Below are 19994 nucleotides of genomic sequence, written 5' to 3' on the forward strand. Positions count from 1 at the left end.
AAGTCATTTGCAACAGGAAATTCCTACATGTGCTAAAAATAATATTCTCCTATCTTAGAGCACTTAATTTTTAACCAATAATGGCTTTAACATTGTCAAAAAATGGTGCAACACTTTTGTTTCTAATACAGCATTTTAATTTTAACCTGGTTATTCTCATAGTGTTGAAATATGTCTGTGGAATCTGATCTTACGTTAATGAGGACACTATTATTCATGAATTCCTTTCTTTTTCACTAATTTAGTGCCTTACATGTTTTCCAATCAGTATTATTGTGCTATTATTGTAAATAAAAAACATTTATTCTATCATGAAACACTTATTTCAAGCTCTGTAGAAGTTAGTACCAGATTTTACATTATTCAACTGCAAATGAGGAGTATCCCTCACCCTGCACCCCACCCAGTGTCACTGTACTAGCAATGTCGTCAGCACATGACACACACTCTTGATCAAGACCTTCAGGGCAGTTTCATCCACATTGTAGCTGACACTACTCAGCTGCAGACATGGACAACCAAGGCGTGACTTATGCGGAACTCCATCATGCTAAGGGCTCAAAAAGACAGCAAGTGCAACCTAAGGGCACAAAAAGTTCCATTCCAGTAACTGAGGAGGAGATAACCTATGCAGAATTGAATCTTCAAAATGCTTCTCAGGACCTTCAAGGGAATGGCAAGAACTCTCCCTGCAAAGGTAAAACATTTAATACAAGCAGGTATATCTGTTTTAGGATGTGAAGGTAGGGTGCAGGTGTGTGGGGAAAGAATAGGATTTCACATAGTTTTCATTTGTGAGGACCAGAGCTGGAGGTTGGAATATGGTATTGAATTGAATGCCTTGGTATATTCTGAGAGAAGATTCCAATGATAGTGATGGGTTTGAGGTGCAGGTTATTGTATGTGATTTCCTGTGCATTATCGGTTCTCTTGCTTGTATATCTCATAAATGATTGTTTCCAGGCATCCTTTCTCAGTGTTTGCCTTTCTCTTCCTACTACTCACCTTCATATCCAGAGAAGCTCATTGCCGGTATCTTGGGAATCCTCTGCCTCGTCTTGATGTCCACTGTGGTAACAATAGCTGTTATTCCCTGTAAGTACGTGTTTGAATGACTAAAAGGGAATATTTCACCTTACTGATCATTAGTTCCTCGACATAGTGTGTAAATACTTTGAATTTATTATCTCATTTTAACGCATTTTTAATGCATGCTCTAAGTGTGGAATGATTATTTAGAGGTTATCTAAAGTAGAAATAACAGAATACATTTAGGGAGAATTAAACATATATTTGGATTTAATAACTCGAAGGCAAGTCATAGAAGAGACTTTATGGTGAAATATGCATTAATTCTTGAGATTGCTTAAACCAAATATTGTAAGAGATGGTGAGGTTTGGTTCTTTAATCTTTTGAAGTATTTCCTCCCTCATGTTCATTACTTCATTAAATTTGTCTGGTAAAATAGCACACCCAATTTTAAAGTAGGAAACTCAAATTATTATGATTTATTTCATTGAATATTATGTTTTTTGAGAATTGCTTTAATGTTCTAGCTACTGAAGGACCAGAACAGAACAAAACATCCCTGGAAACAAGGATCCACAAAGGTACAACATCCCTTGCAAAGTTCTGATATTAGTTTCGTGTCTATTTTAGCTCTATCTTCAACTAGGCAAAGAGGATAATAGATTCTTTTGGGAAAAGTGAATTAGGAAATTGCCTAATGAACTTTCAGAAATAATGATTATAGGAGAGTATTACTTCTCAGGCAACAACACTAAGAAATACTCATTTAAAATTACCGTACCTGTTGTTAACAATTGCCTCACGTTCCCTCCTCCTATAACATGATAAAAGATAAATCATTCCATAAAGGTGGTTTTGTTCACTGACTCTCAGGACATGTAGAGATGGACATTTTTGTGTTTGCTTTATATGGGCACATAAATTAGGGGATGAAAGCCTGACTCTTCTCTGAGTGTGTGTGTGTGTGTGTGTGTGTGTGTGTGTGTGTGTGTGTTTTGCTTTAATTTTACCAGCTTGTGAGGGTCTACGAATATGTTATGTACATGTATGTGTATCCATATACAGTATGTAAATTTTCATTTTGTAATAGTCAAAGCTTTTTGGATAATATCTCATAATCTCTCTCCAGCGTGTCTCTGTTGTCATTGTCTGAAAGAGTGGGTTACGTATTCCAACAACTGCTATTACATTAGCACTGAGGAAAAATCATGGAACGAGAGTTTGACGTCTTGTGCTTCTATGAACTCTAACCTGCTCTACTATGATGATGAAGAGGATAAGGTAAGTTTTCAAGATATTTCCAGATTCTGTTAAAAGCTTGTGAGTTAATATTATGCTTGTAGAGTTCATCCATAGTTACATATGTATTTATAGTTTACATATTTTAAAGTCTAATATTCCATGGTTTGACTCTATGACACATTATTTACATTTTTATACTTTTAATGTACATTTGATAATTTCCAGGTCTTACTTTTCATAGAAACCTGTGTTTCTAGAAATGCTCTTTTTCCTGAAATAAACTTTACATTTAATTTTACAACACATCAAGGAAACTAGGCATACGATTGTGCAAATTGATTACAAAATAGAATCACACAGTTACAAATTACATCATGAGACAGAAGTTTAGAGCCTTTATCAGGCCTGCCCATTTTCATTTTATGAAATATCTCTGTTTATTTGGAGCTTTATATAAATGGAATCATTCAATGTGCATTTTTCTGTGTGTCTTCCTTCTCTCCCAGATACTATCTGTAATGGGTCTATATAAACACATATGTCTATAGTTTGTGAAATTTCACTGCTGTCTTATATGAATATGACATTTTAAAAACCATTCTCGGAAATTTAGTTTTTTTTAATATGTGGATATTATGAATAAAATTTTATGAAAATTCTTTTCTATGTCTTCCTCAACATATCATAATCACTTATTATATATACCTACATATATATATAACTACATAACATATATAACTACATAATATATATAATATACATATTATAACTATGTAATATAAATATGGTTTTCATAATAAAATAATGATGTATAAATGTAAAATGATTGTATTTATGTATAATTATACTACACTTCCCTGTAAGCATTAGTAGGAAATTGCACATAGATATGTGTATATTTCACTATACTAAATTATCCCTATATTTTTCTATTTTATGGTGTAAAATATGTTGTACCAAATAGGCCTTTGATCCAAAGCTCAGCAGTCTCAGAAAAATGAATTGAAAGTTCTGATGGTTAGAAACAGTACCATTTTCCTGGGTTGTAAATCTCAAGGCTCTTCTCTTTTGTGAGAATGAGAAGTGTTGGGTTGTGTCTCTTGCCCACTTCTCCAGGATGGTGTCTTCTTTTCACTTCTTAGAAGTCTTTGTCATATTTCAGATATGATCTCTTTTTTGAGCTTTTAAGATGCAAATACCTGCATCTGCATTTTCACTCTCATACTGGAGTCTTTAATGATCAGAATTTTTATTTATTTATTTATTTATTTATTTATTTATTTATTTATTTATTTTAAATATAATTTATTGACAAATTGGCTTACATCCAACACCCAATGCTCATCCCAGCAAGTGCCCTCCTCAATGCCCACCACCCATTTTTTCTATCCCCCACCCCACTATCCACCCTTAGTTTGTTCTCTGTATTTAAGAGTGTCTTGTGGGTTGCCTCCTTCCCTCTCTGTTTGTAACTATTTTTTTCCCCTTCCCTTACACCACGGTCTATTCTTAAGTTTCTCAACATCCACATATGAGTGAAAACATGATATCTGTCCTTCTCTGACTGACTTATTTCACTCAGCATTGTACCTTAAGCCGTATAGTTTCTTTGGTCAATTTTCTTTTCTTTTCTTTTTCCCCACCTCCTTCTTCATTTTCCTTTCTCTCTCTCTGGAATGAATAGAATTTTAATGTTACCATGGTCCTACTTAGCATTTTGTGTGTTACAATGATTATTACGGACCTATTTGAGGAGTTAGCGAAAGTTCATGAATGTAATTTCCTCTATTATATTCCTGCATTTACCTTTTTCTTTATTTACTTATGTTTTAACTTTTAATTATGGTTTATTATCCAAATAGAATTTATTTTTTGTGATGCTATATTTCTGATGCTGAGATAAAAGTGAAGGTTATATTTTTCTACATCATTACCTCTGTGATGGAGCATCATTTATAGCAAAGTAGGTCTTTTCTTCATCAATAATTTTATATACATAAAGTTATATATGTATACATATTCTCTAATCTACTTTATATAAATAATATAGATATTATATATCTTTATATAGAGAAGTATATATTCATAGATCACGGTCTATACAGTCCATCACAACCCACAGAAGTTTGAGTAAAATGTAGAGATTTACTTGCCTTTATGACCCCTTACCATGTCCCAATTATACTCTAAGTGTTCTATTTCTCCACTTACTTTGAGAATCACATGGAATTTATAATTTTGCTTCAACTGATAATTTTGCTTCAAATATCAAACAATTTCAAAAACACAGGAGGTGAAGGAAAATCCATTAACCTAGTAAGAATTTTATTCTTAGTTTTCTTCTCTCTTTCTTATGATCCAAAATACCTTCTTTTACCATTTATTCCCTTTAAGAGTTCTTTCAGAGGGGTCTGGTGGTGATACATTTTCTTAGTTTTCCTTTATCAGACAAAGTCTTGATTAGGATGCCTATTGATATTTTTGGTGGATAGTCAATGGTTTTTTATTAGAATCACCCAATTAGTGTCTAAAACTTTTCTGCCTTTCTAGAATGCCTTTTATCTGTCATTTTGACCAGAGAGAAAAAATATTTTGGAGACTTGGGTGTGTACCTGTTGGTGTCTGTGGTTTGCTAGGCTCTCTGACACCAGTCTATGTGAGGTAGAGGGAAATTCCGGAGAGCTCACCACCATGTCATTCCTTGGGTCTCCAGGGCTGGGATCTGTCATCTTTCTCGTTATCTTTCTGACTCTATATTGTCTTAGGAATAATACCCAGGGATTGTAGCTGTATTGGTGGGAGGAATAGGGAAAAGTCTATCCAGTCTATCTTTCCAGAACAGAAAGTTTGGTCTGGGGTGGTTTTCATTTGAATGCTCCTAAGACTAATGGTGTTGAGCATCTTTTCCTGTACTCATTGGCCATGTCCACATGGTGTTTGGTGAAGTATCTATAGAAATATTTTGGTAATATTTTTACTTTGTTTCATTGTATTTTGAGAACTCTTTACGTACCCTGGCGGCAAGCCTTTTATTAGATGTATGATTTGTACATGTTTCTTCACAAGTTTATGACTTCTTTTCTCTTCAAAGAGCAGACATTATCTTGATGAACTACACTTCATCAAGTTCTTCTTTTATGGATTGTGTTCTTGGTATTTTGTGTAAAATATCTCTGCCCAACTGTAGGTCATGCACTTTTTATAATACGTCTTGAAAGATTTTGTTTTCGGGGCGCCTGGGTGGCTCAGTCAGTTAAGCGTAGGACTTCAGTTCAGGTCACGATCTCGCGGTCCGTGAGTTCGAGCCCCGCGTGGGGCTCTGGGCTGATGGCTCGGAGCCCGGGGCCTGCTTCCGATTCTGTGTCTCCTTCTCTCTCTGCCCTTCCCCCATTCATGCTCTGTCTCTCTCTGTCTCAAAAATGAATAAACATTAGGGGCGCCTGGGTGGCGCAGTCGGTTAAGCGTCCGACTTCAGCCAGGTCACGATCTCGCGGTCCATGGGTTCGAGCCCCGCGTCAGGCTCTGGGCTGATGGCTCAGAGCCTGGAGCCTGTTTCCGATTCTGTGTCTCCCTCTCTCTCTGCCCCTCCCCCGTTCATGCTCTGTCTCTCTCTGTCCCAAAAATAAATAAAAGTTGAAAAAAAAAATTAAAAAAAAATGAATAAACATTAAAAAAAATTTTTTTCGAAAGATTTTGTTTTCAATTATGTGTGATCAATTTTGAGCATTTTAATACTTTATACTTAAAGTATATAATTATTAATAGTATTTAATACTCCATTGTTTCCACAGCCTTTATTGAAAAGACTATACTATTCCAATGAATGTGCATTTTTTGGAAATCTGAATTTCGTATTGTGTGGGTACAAATTTTGCACTTTCTCATGTGTTTAATTAGTGTCCTTATGTTTTTTTTAATGTTAGTTTCATAATTTAAATACTTTCTTGGGGGTGACTGGGTGGCTCAGTCATTTGGGCGTCCAACATTGGCTCAGGTCATGATCTCGCGGTTCATGGGTTTGAGCCCTGTGTCAGGCTCTGTGCTGACTGCTAGAGCCTGGAGGTTGCATTGGATTCTGTGTGTCCCTCTCTCTGCTCCTCCTCCACTAACTCGCTCTCTCTCTCTCTTTCTCTCTGTCTCTCACACTCACACACAAATAAATAAAGCTTAATTTTTTTTAAAAAAGACCTTCCTTTTTATTTTAAATGTTTATGTATTTATTTTGAGACAGTGAGAATGCAAATGGCGGGAGGGGCAGGGGGTCAGCACAGAGCCTGCCTTGGGGCTCCATCTCAGGAACAATCCGATCATGACCTAGGCAGGAGCACAACTGACTGATCTACCCAGTTGCCCCCTAAATTGTCCTTTGGTAAACGGTGAGTTTATACAAGTTCATTTTCAGAGTTATTTTATCTATTCAGGATCTTCCTGGATGTTTCCTATTCATTTGTATCTTTCTAAAGTTTTTTTAAAATGTTTACATTTATTTATTTATTTTGTGTGAGAGGGAAGTGGACAGGAGAGGGACAGAGAGAGGGAAAGGAAGAGAGAGAAAATTCCAAGCAGGTTCCCGCTGTCAACACAGAGCCCAATGCAGGGCTGCAACTCACAAATTGAGATCATGACCTGAGCCAAAATCAAGAGTTGGATGCTCAACCAATGGAACCACCCAGGTGCCCCTTTCTAAAGGCTTTTTAAAAATGAGAATAAATATTAGTTTTTTCAGGTGCCTTCTTCATCAGAGGAATCACATTTAAATATATTTGCGTTTCTTCATAATATTCTCCTCTGATAGTTTTTATTGTGGTATAATGTACATACAGATGGATCACAGCTATACATGCCAATAGACGGGCTGAGTTTTCAGTGTGACCATTGCATGGAATGAGAAAATGAATATTACCAGCATTGCAAAATGCCACTAACAAGTTCTTTTCTGCATTTTAAAAACGGTCTATATACATGGAATCATACGGTATGCATATTGTATTTTTGGCATTTTCAGGTGAAGGTAAACTTGTGTGATTCATCCCTATAGCTGCACCGGTTGTAAATTGTCCACATCTCTTTGTTGTTCTGTTGTCGGATTCTACTAAAATGTATTCACTGATTCTATTGCTGACATTCTTGGATATTTGGGTATTGATCCATTTGGGGCTTCTTTGATTTATTCTACTACACATCTTTTACAGTCAGGTTTTAGCTAAACGTATGTGTATCATTTCTTCCTTCTATAACCTTAAGTGGCCCTTCTCTTCTTGCTTCTTGAGAGGGAAGCAACTTAGACCATGCATTTATAATGTTCTTCCTTTGTAGCGTAATTGACGAAGGTCAAAATTGTCTCTACCCGACTTTAGTTTCATCCTAACAGTTATGATGTATTCTCAGTTTATTATCAACCAGTACAAGGTAATTTCTGTCATCCGGCACAAGATATTTTCAAAGATTTCATCTTTGAAAGGTAAATTTTTCAGAAGTCTATCACTTTCCACGTGTTCCTGGATTTCTTTCCATTGTTTCTTCTCTTTGATTTCTTTGTCTTCAGAGAAAATACTTTGAATATTTCCATCCTCAAAATTTTTGATGCTTATCGATGACCTGGAACTCTTCCTATGTACGTCAGTTACGTCAAGCTAGTTCCTAGTATTTTGACAGTCTTCCTTAGTCTTCCTGATTTTGTGAATAGCTGGTCTTCCTGAAGGAAAAGGTTTCAGTCTTCAACTAAACTCATTGAATTGTCTATTTATCCTTCTAATTCTGTCATTTCTATTCCATGTGTTTAAGGATTCTGTTGTTAGGTGAATAATGTTATGTTTATAATTGTTTTATCTTCCTCATATTGACAGCCTTAACATTTTGAAATGTTTCTTTTAATTTCTACCAATATTTCTTGTTTTAACACTTACTTTGTCATTAGAATATTGGCTTTGTTATTGGCCATTTCTGATTACTCCTTGTAGGGTCTATTTTTTTGGTATCCTTTTATTTTCTCCAATTTTGCCTTTGAATCTACCATGTGTCCATTACAGGGAGCATATAGATGGATGCTACTCTTTTATTCAGAATGACACTTTCTATTTTATAATTGGAATATTTATTTAATTCACATGAATGCAATTACTGGGATAGTTGGATTTAAGTATACCATTCGCTATTTACTCTATATTTATGTCTTGTTTTCTTTTTCCATTTGCATGATATCGTTTGTATTAAACATATATTAGAGTTCCATTTTAATTCCTCTATTGATGTCTTAGCTATATTCTTAAGCTTTTTCCTTAGTAGGAGTGGTAGGTATTACATATCTTTTGCTTGTTTTTATGGAGATGAAATTGACGTCTAACCTTGTATACATTTAAGGTCTACAGTGTGTTCCTTTGATAAGTTTATGTATTGCCATATGACTACTGTGGCCATGTTAGGTAACACCTTTGTCATGTCACATGTTTATCATTCTTTGTGTGTGTTGAGGACAGCTAAGAATTAGTCTCAGCAACTTCAAAGTTTATAAAACAGTAATGTTGTCTGTAATCACTACATTGCATATTAGACCTCCAGCAATTGTTATCTGCTAGTTATAATTTTGTATTCTTTAAGAAATTTTTTTAATGTTTATTTTTTGAGAGAGAGAGACAGACAGACAGACATGAGTGCGTGAGGGTCAGAGAGAGAGACACACACACACAGAATGTGAAGAAAGCTCCAGGCTCTGAGCGGTCAGCACAGAACCCGACATGAGACTCAAACTCAGAAACCGTGAGATCATGACCTGAGCCAAAGTTGGGTGCTTAATTGACTAAGCCACCCAGGAGCCCCGTTAATTTGTATTCTTAAATATCTTCCGAAACCCCCCAACCCCCAACTCCTGATAAACACATTCTACTCTTTGTTTTTACCAGTTCAGTTTTTTAGATTTCCTATGTAAGGGAATACAATATTTGTCTCTCTCTGTCTTATTTTTGTCACTCAACATAATGCCTTCAAGGCCCTTCCATTTGCCCACAAATGGCAAGATTTTCTTCTGTTACCTGCTTAAATAATATTTCAGTGTTTGTGTGTGTATGTGTGTGTATATGGGTATGTACGTGTATATATACCACACTTTCTTTAATTATATGTCAGTTGGCAGATACTTAGGTTCCTTTCATTTCTCGGCTATTGGGAATAATGTTGCAATGAGCATGGGTGTGCAGATAGACCTTTGAGGAGCTGATCAGTGCCTTTATTTATTTTGAAAAATGTTTAATGTTTATTTATTTTTGAGAGGAGTGGGAGGGTCAGAGAGACAGGGAGACACAGAATCCAAAGCACATTCCAGGCTTGGAGCTTCAGCACAGAGCCCAATAGGGGACTTGAACCCACAAACAAGATTATGACCAAAGCCAAAGTCGAACACTCAACCTTAGGAGCCACCCAGGTGCCCCACTGATCAGTTCCTTTAAATACGTATGTAAAAGTGACATTACTGAAAAACTGCCATACTATTTTCCTTTGTGGCAGCACCAGTTTACATTTCCCCCAAAGGATTTCATTTTCTTCACATCCTCACCACATTAATTCTCTCTTATCTTTTGGAAAGAGCCTCTTACAGCTGTGAGGTGATATCTCATTGTGGTTTCGATTTGTATTACCCTGATCAGTGATTTTGAGCACCTTTCATGTACCTATTGGCCATTTGCATGTCTTCAGAAAAATGTATACTGAGTCCCTTGGCCCATTTTTATATTAGATTTCTTTCTTTGCTTTTATTTCATTGTTTGTGTTCTTTATATACATGTGATATTAGCCCCTTCTCTGATATTGGATTCCAGATATTTTCTTCTCTTCTGTCCATGATCTCTCAATTATTTGATTCTTTCCTTTGCTGGGCAGAAGGTCTTTCATTTAAAGCAGTCCTGCTTTTTTTATTTTAGTTTTTGTTGCCTGTGATTTTGAGGGCTTATCCCTGAGTTCATTACCTAACCATTACCTAAGTCAAGGATCTTTTCCCTTTTGTCTCTCCCGGTGATTTTATATTTTTTATATGTTTTATGTGACCAATTTTTGTCTCTTAGTTTCAGCTTAATGAATGCCCTTTAACATTTGCATAGGGCAGGTCTAATTTCTTCTGACACCTGACCTTAACCACCACAGGCCTCATTCTGCTGCTTTCCCCTGACTGCAATATGGGGCAAGTGTCGATACATTGACACACCGCCCTCTAGGATGCTGGGAAAGTCTTTATCTTTTCTTCATTTCTAAATGACAGATTTGCTGATTAAGGTATTTTTGGTTGACTGTTTGTTTCCCTTTGACCACTTTCAAAATGTCATCCCGCTTTCTTCTGTCATTCTATGGGAAGAAGATCTTGTGAGATGTTCCTTTTTGGTGTCTGGCATGGCATGCTGACCTCAGAGCCCTCAAAGCACTTTTGAAGCTGTTGCCCAAGACCAGGCACCACATGGAACTACCATAACAACTGGGTCTTGGTACATAAGTTCACTTGTTGTGGCTGTGGCACTAGGGAGGTGACATGTGTAGATATTCCATGGCAACTATACCTGGGTCTCAGGGGCTCACTGTTGTAACGCTGACTGGCACAGGAATATAGCAGTCACACAGGCCCTGGATGACAAGGTACAGTGGTGGCTTGGAGCCAGTGGTCAGCGTGTGGTAGCAACATATAGTGGGGACGGTGAGTCAAAGGTTCAAGTCTGTCCCAAGTGGCAGTCACTAGAGAGCAGCAGAATGATCCATTCGTGGTTTGTTAAAGCCATGTATCAGGACCCAGGGATCTGGACACAGACCTCTAGCCACATGGCCTCGAATGACAGCTTAAGTGGTCATGTGGAAACTGAAAGTGTCTTGGGATGCAGCAGTATAGTAGCAGCAATGAAGCGTCTGAGCCCTACAGTGGGACCGAAGAGATGGGGCTCAAGGCAGTGGTGACTTGGCCTACCAATGCTGGGTCAGAGCCTTGAGCTACCATAGGCGGAGAAAAGTCTTCGGGTGTTAGCTATGGCAGTTCAGAGTCAAGGCCTGGGAGGTTTTGGTGTTGGAGCATCCTTTACAATGAAGACACAGGGTCATAAAATGGAACATGGTGAGTGGGGCTCAGGGCAGCAACATATGCACCACTAGTTGCAGCTAAGGCCCATATTAAGACGTTGGGGTCAGGAAACAGCCCCGGTAGTGTGAGACAAAGCCCCAACTAGGACAGGAGTGGGCAAAAATCAGAGGCAGCTCTAGTCTCCTACAGACGAGGAGCTATGGCAACCAATCCCTAAGAGAAGAGCCCCTCAAGGCAACCCTCACTGTTGCAACAGCTCCAGCCCCTGAGAATAGGTGTAGAGGGGGCACTCTGGGCTGGTGCATGAAGTGGGATCAGCATTGGTGAGGTGCCTCTGCTGCAAAAGCTGAACACATGCACATAGTTGAAGCTTGCTGGGTTCTCCTGCTCCCCTTCTCTCCATGAGGTGACTCCCCCAGAGGGCATTCCTCCAGGAGCCAAGTGGCTCTCAGCTGGAGGGTTGGGTGATGCAGGCAAAATGCTTCCTTTACTTTCCACGGGACCATCCTGGATTTTTGATCAGCACCTGATTTTTGGCACTAGGTGCCAAAAATGATTTGCACCTGATTTGATTTGATTAGCACCTGATTTTTGCGACTTCTTTGTTGTCTAGAGCTTTCCCTGAGCCGTGTTTAGCTTGACGTTGTTGGTTTATTGTTCCGATTGATTTTGTGGGCAGATGAGCATTACGGCCTCCTCGGTCTCCTTCTTGCTGATGGCCCTCTTTATACGTGTATCATTAACTGATTGTCATCTACGTCACATTAATCCTGACTAATTTCCGACAAAATATATTAAATTAACACTAACATAGCTCCGTTCCCACCACGTGTTACGGGTATGCTTCAACTTTCCAAAAAGTTTCATGACATCACTTTGCTCTTGTGAAAGAACGACATCAGTACCAGTTTTTGCTGAAGAGGAGAAATCTGAAGGGGACTTTTGTTTTTAGGAGAAAAGGCGAAAAGTGGAAATTGTGCTCAGTACTGGTTTTACTGTTAGTGTCAGCTCACACCCCAAGCGGCAAGATTCGTCCTGTCATTTCTCAGAAACTATATACTCTGTATATCAGTATCAAGCAGAAGTTTGAACTGTATTTTTGAGTGTCTGTGCTTCATCTCAATTTATTTTGTGCATCCACTCACAAGGTGTGTTTTGAGGTGTCAGAAAAGCCTAAGGGAGGGTATCTTTTGTGATTTGGGTTTTTGGGCGCTGGTTATTTTTTGCATCGGGGAAAGCTCAACAATCTTCCCATGTGAATTAATGATACTTGCTTTTTCAATTTATACCACCTCGGCTTAGGAAAGGTTTCATAAGGAACAACCTACTTTCAGAGAGAATGAGAAACATGTACTTCTAACAGTGCTGTCCTGAAGAAAGCTAGCCCTGGTTTCTGAACACAAATGGTTCACATCTTTACCTTCTCTGCTTTCATGATTTCATATTGGGTCCCTGAAATGAAGCATTTGTGGAGACTCCACCACAAAAAGGAACAAATGCTAAAAACTATAAGGTTTATGCTATAGATCCCACCATACAGTGACTGCTATAATTATGGCCTCAAATATCTTATCTTTTAAAGCTACTCAGAAAGGAAAATACACACAGAGATTGTAAATTTTACCGACATATGTATCATTCCTGCTGATCTCTATTCTTTCTTGTGGATATGCATTACCATCTAGCGTCATTTACTTGAAGCTTGAAGGACATTGTTGGAAAGCAGGTGTCCTAAGTAGAAACCCTGTTTGGTTTTGTGTTTGATGTGGGGTCTTTGTGTATCTTCTTCTGTGAAAGACTGTTTTGCTGAATTTATAATTCTTGTTTGACGGGTGTTGTTTTTTTTTTTGTTTGTTTGTTTTTGTTTTTTTTTTTTTTTCCTGTGTGTGTGCAGGGAGTGGGTTTGCTTTGTTTTGTTTTTTTTTTTTTTCCAGTATTTTTCTGGTGAAAACTCCTCTTTTAATCACATTCCTATTTTCCTAAATATAATGAGTTGTTTTTCCCTTGCTTTTTGTCAAGATCACTTCTTTCTGTTTGTTTGCCTTTCATTTTATTTTTCAGCTGTTGCAAAATAAAAGCCCACATAACATAAATCTACCGCATTACCCACGTTCAAAAAATCGACTACTTTCTTAGAGCGGTTTTAGGTTCGTAGCAAAACTCAGACATAGCACCGATATATGCTGTATTCCCCTCCTATGTGTCAATGCAGGAGCAGTTCATGGACTCTCTCATTTGCAAAAGCCCTCAGTGGGGTGGTCTAGGTTTACTCTTGATGTTGTGCATTTTAGGAGTTTGGAGACGTATAGAATGACACGTATCAACCATTATGGAGTTATACAGAAGAGTTTCACTTCCTTCAAAATCCTCTCTGCTCCCCCTATCCATCCTTCCTTCCCCCTAAACCCTGTCAACCACTGATGTATTTACTGTCTGTATAATTTTGCTTTTTCGAAATTGTCATATAGTGGGAATCTTACACTATCTCGCATCTTACGCTTGCCTTAACTAGATGATGCACCTTACCAATTTAAGCACACAGGCTAGGAGTGCTATCACATTGTTGCCCAAAAGGTATCTAGAACTTTCTGCTTGTAAAACTGGAACTCAACTCACTGAACAATAATTCCCCTTTTCCTCTTTCCCCTCAACCCTGAGCAATCACTCTTCTACTTGTTCTGTCTATCACTTTTACTACTTTGGATACTTCATATAAGTGGAATCATACAGTCTTATTTTTACTTCGTATGTATGACTGGCTTATTTCACTTAGCATAATGTCCTGGAGTCTCATCCATATTGTAGTAGGTGGTAGGATTTCCTTCCTTTTTCTGGCTGAATAATATTACAGTGTTATGTGTATACTACGCTTTCTTTCTCCATTCATCCATCAGTGGACATTTGGGCTGCTTCTATCACGTGGCTGTTATGAATAATGCTGCACTGAGCATGGGTGTGCACCTATCATCGAGATCTTGCTTTCAATTCTTTTAGTTTCCTCCATGTGGGATTGCTGATCCATGTGGTAATTGCATTTTTAATTTCTTGAAGAAGCTCCATACACTTCTTCATAACGGTTGACCGATTTACATTCCCAACAACAGTGTGTGAGTCTCCTCCTTTTCTACCTCCACACTGAAACATTTTTTAAAAATATGTATTTATTTATTTGAGAGAGGGAGAGACAGAGAGAGAGAGAGAGAGAGAGCGCGCACTGGAGGTGTAGAGGGAGGGAGGGAGAGAGCAACTGAAGCCAGCTTTGCGCCATCAACACAGAGCCCAATGTGGGGCTCAAATCCAAAAACTGTGAGACAATGACGTGAGCCAAAACCAAGAGTCAGATCGTAACCAGCTGAGCCACCCAGTCGTCCTGACACATTTTTTTTTATAGCATCCATCCTAATGAGTATGAGGAGACAACTCATGGTGATTTGATTTGCATTTCTTTGATCATTAGCGATATTGAGCATCTTTCCATATGATTTTTCACCATTTGTATGTTTCCTTGGAAATATGCCTATTTAATTTCTTTTCCCATTTTTGCTTTGTGTTTTCAGTGTTTGTTGTTGTCGTTAGTGACTTGTAGATTCCTTATATATTTTAGATATGATTCCCTTCTTTGATATATGATTTGCAAGTGTTTTTTCCACTCTGTCTTTTCATTGTTGATCATTCCCTTTAATGCACAGTAATGTTTTAGGTTGATATCGCCCATTTGTCTACAATGGACTTTTCCTTTGTGCTCTGTGGTTTTGGTGGCATAGCCAAGAAATCGTTGCCAAATGCAATGTTGTTTATATTCCCCCATTTTTTCTCTGAGGAAGTTTATAGGTTTACAACTTACATTTATGTCTTTAGTCCATTTTGAGTTAATTTTAGTGTGTGGTGTAAATGTAAACATCCAGCCTCATTCTTCTGCATGTGAGTAGCCAGTTTCCAAACACCCTTTTTGAATGATTCTGTCTTTCCCTACTGAATGGTCCTGGTACCTTTATCAAAACTGATTAGACTGATTATACATGGTTTGTGTCTGGATATTTTTAAGGGATTGTTTCCATGGGGGGTTTAGGGTCTGTCTCTTTCTGTTCCTTCATCTTGCTGCTTGTATCCCGTTCCAGTCGGAACTAGTGTGCAGGGCAGGGGTATGGATTCTGTGGTAGATAATGCGGCATAAGGCTGATGGAGATGGAAGACGTGTCACCCATCCCTGATTTTCACACTGACTTAAGTGACTTCACAATCCACTCTCTTCCCTCAAGTGTATTTCTTCGTCTGTATTTGCCAGTGTTCTTTGGTCATTTCATTATGATGTCATGAGACATGGATTTGTACGTGTTCATTCTGTTAGCAGTTTGCTAAGTTTCTGGTGTCTATAAATATTTTAAATGATATTAGTAAGGTGTTCATTCATTGCACTTTATGATTATTGTCCTGTTTTTTTCTGCCTCTGCTGTTCTCATATACTACTTAGACCTATGCTGGCTTTCCTGATACTGTTTTGAAAGTCTCTGAATTCTGTAAATTCTTCTCTTTTTTCTGTCTCATCCAAAGATATAAATAAATTTTGTTACTCCTCCAATTTCATCAGTTCTTTTCTATCGTATCCCAGATTTTCTGTAGAGGAAATTCAGTGAATTTTCCATTTCAGGTATGTATTTGTTCACTCAGATTCTCTGTGGTTTCTTCATATAGTTTTATTTCTCTGTTGATCTTTCCTACTTGCTATATTTCTGCCATCACATGTTCATGTAATTATTTCAACTAAGTTTTCTGTGTAGTTTACATATATTTATAAATATGACTTTTAAATACTTTTTTGTAGTATGTACAATAAATAAGACTTTTAAATCCTTTTTTTTTGTAATATGTACAACAACTTATCCCAGTAGAAGTTTCTATTGACCTATGCTTTCCCTTTGTTGGAAGACATTTTCCAATTTCTCATCATATTTTTTAACTTTTAGATAGACACTTTTTAAAATATCATTTAGGGGGCGCCTGGGTGGCGCAGTCGGTTAAGCGTCCGACTTCAGCCAGGTCACGATCTCGCGGTCCGTGAGTTTGAGCCCCGCGTCGGGCTCTGGGCTGATGGCTCAGAGCCTGGAGCCTGTTTCTGATTCTGTGTCTCCCTCTCTCTCTGCCCCTCCCCCGTTCATGCTCTGTCTCTCTCTGTCCCAAAAAAATAAATAAACGTTAAAAAAAAATAAAATAAAATAAAATAAAATATCATTTAGGAAACACGCATTATTTAATTTTTCCTAGATTTATTATTTTTAATTTTTTTCTTATGTTTTATTTATTTTTGAGACAGAGAGAGAGAGAGTGTGTGTGTGTGTGTGTGTGTGTGTGTGTGAGAGCAGGGGAAGGACAGAGAGAGAGGGAGACACAGAGTCTGAAACAGTCTCCAGGGTCTGAGCTGTCAGCACAGAGCCCCACGCAGGGCTTAAACTCACCAACTGGGAGATCATGACCCGAGCCGAAGCTGGATGCTTCACCAACAAGCCACCCAACACCCCTAGATTTACTATTTTTTTGTGTGCAAAAACTTTATGGCAGAATCTTCTCCACTAAAGTCCCCCTGCTGATAGTTTTGTTCAATTTTTCCCAATTCTTATTGCTTACTTTATGCCCATGTGACTTTGTAGCTTTGATGTTAATTACTAGCTTTTTTTTTTAGAAAGGGTGTGTTCAAACACTGCAGGTCAGTAGGCTTCCACCTTCCACAATGTGAGGTCTGCACACGTGTGCCTGAGTGTGGGAGGGGACTGTTCATAACTTTACTACCAATTCTCTGACCTCCTGTGCTCTTACATTCTCCTGGGTTCCTCTTAGTCTCCTCTCCATCTGCGCATATTTTCTCCATCAGCTAAGAGTGTTAGAGAGCCAATGTCAACTCTTCCATTATATTCTCACATCCGGTATCTTTGCATTGTATTTATGGGGCTCACAGTGCTTGACACAAACACCGCAAGCTCTGACCAGGACAAGAATGGGTTTTCTTCATCATTACCGAGCAAAATCAGCACTTGGAGCTGAAACATCAATGGGTACCTGTCCCCATCCCCAGTGCTGATCAGGTCTCCCAGCACCCTTGCTCTTTGCAACTTCTCCCAGTTGTAACAGCTTCAGTCTTCTTATCACTGAGCCAGGGGTGGGCAGGTGGGGAGGCACGGGAGCATCCTAGGCGAGAAGATGACAAATGTGCTTCTGACTTGAATCTCCAGGATTTTTTCCAATGTACATATTTCATAAGTTATTAACCTGTGATCCATTTTCTAAACTCTGAAATTGTTTTCACGGTCAGTTTGTCCTCTTCACTTAGTCCTACTAAGATAATTTTATACTTTAGTGTCCAGTGCATAACATTATATTATAATTTGAAAGCTTCTATAAAGGAAGAAAAGATGAACTTTTATTTGCTTTTACAGAATTAATTGAGTATAAGAACTTGTATTTGACTTCTAATGAAATTTATTTTCTCATAGTTTTTGTCGAAATTACTCTCTTATACTATATGGATTAGAGGCTCCCAGAAAAGCCATCATAGTTCATCTGTGCAGCCAAAAGCCTTAACATTTTCTTCCAAAGTGTAAGTTTCTTGACAACTTTGTATTTTATGCCTTAAAGGATTAATCTTTGAAAGAAACAGAGCAATATGTGTAGAATCAGATAAACAGAGTTGTTGATGTTTTTCCATAGAAGAATAGTATGGGAAATATTCAGATTGACGTATATAACTATTAGTCAAGTTAATGGCTTATTCAACAAAATACCCTGGTATATATTGTTAAGATTAATGAGGTATAATTCTTTCTATTTCAGGTTGTCATTATCTTCAGAGAGTGACAAGAAATGCCCATATTTCCCTTTTTATTTTAAACAAATTAGTTTTGCACCCTGCTTTGGAATGAGACTGTATGTTTGTAAGCACCAGGCATGTTAGTTGCTTCATTTTGGCATAATGCTATTTCATCATTTATAAAGAATACATCTCTCATTACTTTAAAAGCCATACAAGTACTGATGCATAGGGGCACTTGTACCCCAATGTTTATAGCAGCACTCTCAACAATAGCCAAATTATGGAAAGAGCCTAAATGTCCATCAACTGAGGAATGGATAAAGAAATTGTGGTTTATATACACAATGGAATACTACGTGGCAATGAGAAAAAATGAAATATGGCCTTTTGTAGCAACGTGGATGGAACTGGAGAGTGTGATGCTAAGTGAAATAAGCCATACAGAGAAAAACAGATACCATATGGTTTCACTCTTATGTGGATCCTGAGAAACCTAACAGAAACCCATGGGGGAGAGGAAGGAAAAAAAAAAAAAGAGGTTAGAGTGGGAGAGAGCCAACGCATAAGAGACTGTTAAAAACTGAGAACAAACTGAGGGTTGATGGGGGGTGGGAGGGAGGGGAGGGTGGGTGATGGGTATTGAGGAGGGCACCTTTTGGGATGACACTGGGTGTTGTATGGAAACCAATTTGACAATAAATTTCATATATTAAAAAAAATTTTTAAAAAGCCATACAATCATTTTCTCTGCATATTTTTAAGAGATGGTTTTTAGTGTAATTTTAGGTTTACAACAAGATTAAGAGGAAGGTACAGAGATTTCCTATATTGTCCCTGTCTGCACACATCCATGGACTCTCCCATTATCACCATCACTCACTAGAAGGTTTCATTTCTTACCAAGGATGAGTCTGCATTGGGACGCCTGGGTGGCACAGTCAGTTAAGTGTCCGACTTCGTCTCAGATCATGATCTCACAGTTTGTAGGTTTGAGCCCCGCATCAGGTTCTGTGCTGACAGCTCGGAACCTGGAGCCTGCTGCAGATTCTGTGTCTCCCTCTCTCTCTGCCCCCTCCTCCAATCAGGCTCTGTCTCTCTCTCTCTGTCTCCAAAATAAATAAAAATAAAAAAAAAATGTTAAAGGATGAATCCACATCAATGCATATATATCACCCAAAGTCCAAAGTGTACTTGGACCATTGGTGTCACAGAACTGTTTCTCCAATTTAATTATATTAATGTAAAAAAATATACTCAGGTATATATTACTCATTTCTTAAGCTTTTGCTGTTTAGTAAAACAAATTATATATAAGTTAGATATCATAATATTATTGTAAAATTCTGGATGAAGTGAGTAATTCCACTTACATTTCCTACTTAATTGATTTCTCCTAGCCCTTAAAAGTCCTCAAATGAGGATTGAGCAACCCAGGGTGACAAAGGTATGAGTCAGAATTAAGGCAGGAGACAGAAACAAGGGGAAGTTGAGGTAAACAATTACTATCTGCTTGGAAGGGAAAGTCTACGAAGAGGAAAGCCTACTAAAATGAAGAAAATTACAAAGAATATCATAGAATTAAAGGACGGATCACTGAAGCCAGGTCTACTCTCTGAAGATGGGATTCAGATGCCATTGAAGACGATGTGGCTACACACAGCTTCACGGCTGACATGCTCACTGAAATGGCCTGGGACAGAGGAGCTCCACACTCCACGGCCTGAACCTGGTGAGGAAGGATCTCAGGCTGTGACTGGCAAACAGGAGCAACTCCCTGTTAGAGCATCAAGAGAAAAGACCAGAAGACAGGAAACTGACAGATTGGCTCTAAGAACTTGCTGGAGGACGAATACACAGGACTTCTTGCAAGC

General features: G+C 38.1%; 1 protein-coding gene across 1 annotated transcript; it reads left to right on the plus strand.

Annotated features, from left to right (window-relative positions):
* Window positions 1-400: 400 nt before the first annotated feature.
* On the plus strand, window positions 401-18713 carry LOC112867257 (NKG2-A/NKG2-B type II integral membrane protein-like). Its single transcript, XM_086714088.1, has 6 exons — window positions 401-697; window positions 1018-1095; window positions 1558-1611; window positions 2160-2311; window positions 17807-17910; window positions 18144-18713. The coding sequence occupies exons 1-6, from the start codon at window positions 511-513 to the stop codon at window positions 18262-18264; spliced, it is 696 nt and encodes a 231-aa protein (XP_086570214.1). The 5' UTR covers window positions 401-510; the 3' UTR covers window positions 18265-18713.
* Window positions 18714-19994: the final 1281 nt, after the last annotated feature.

The sequence above is a fragment of the Puma concolor genome, chromosome B4 (assembly GCF_028749965.1).
Source record: "Puma concolor isolate L17-30 chromosome B4, mPumCon1.1.hap2, whole genome shotgun sequence".
NCBI lineage: Eukaryota > Metazoa > Chordata > Mammalia > Carnivora > Felidae > Puma > Puma concolor.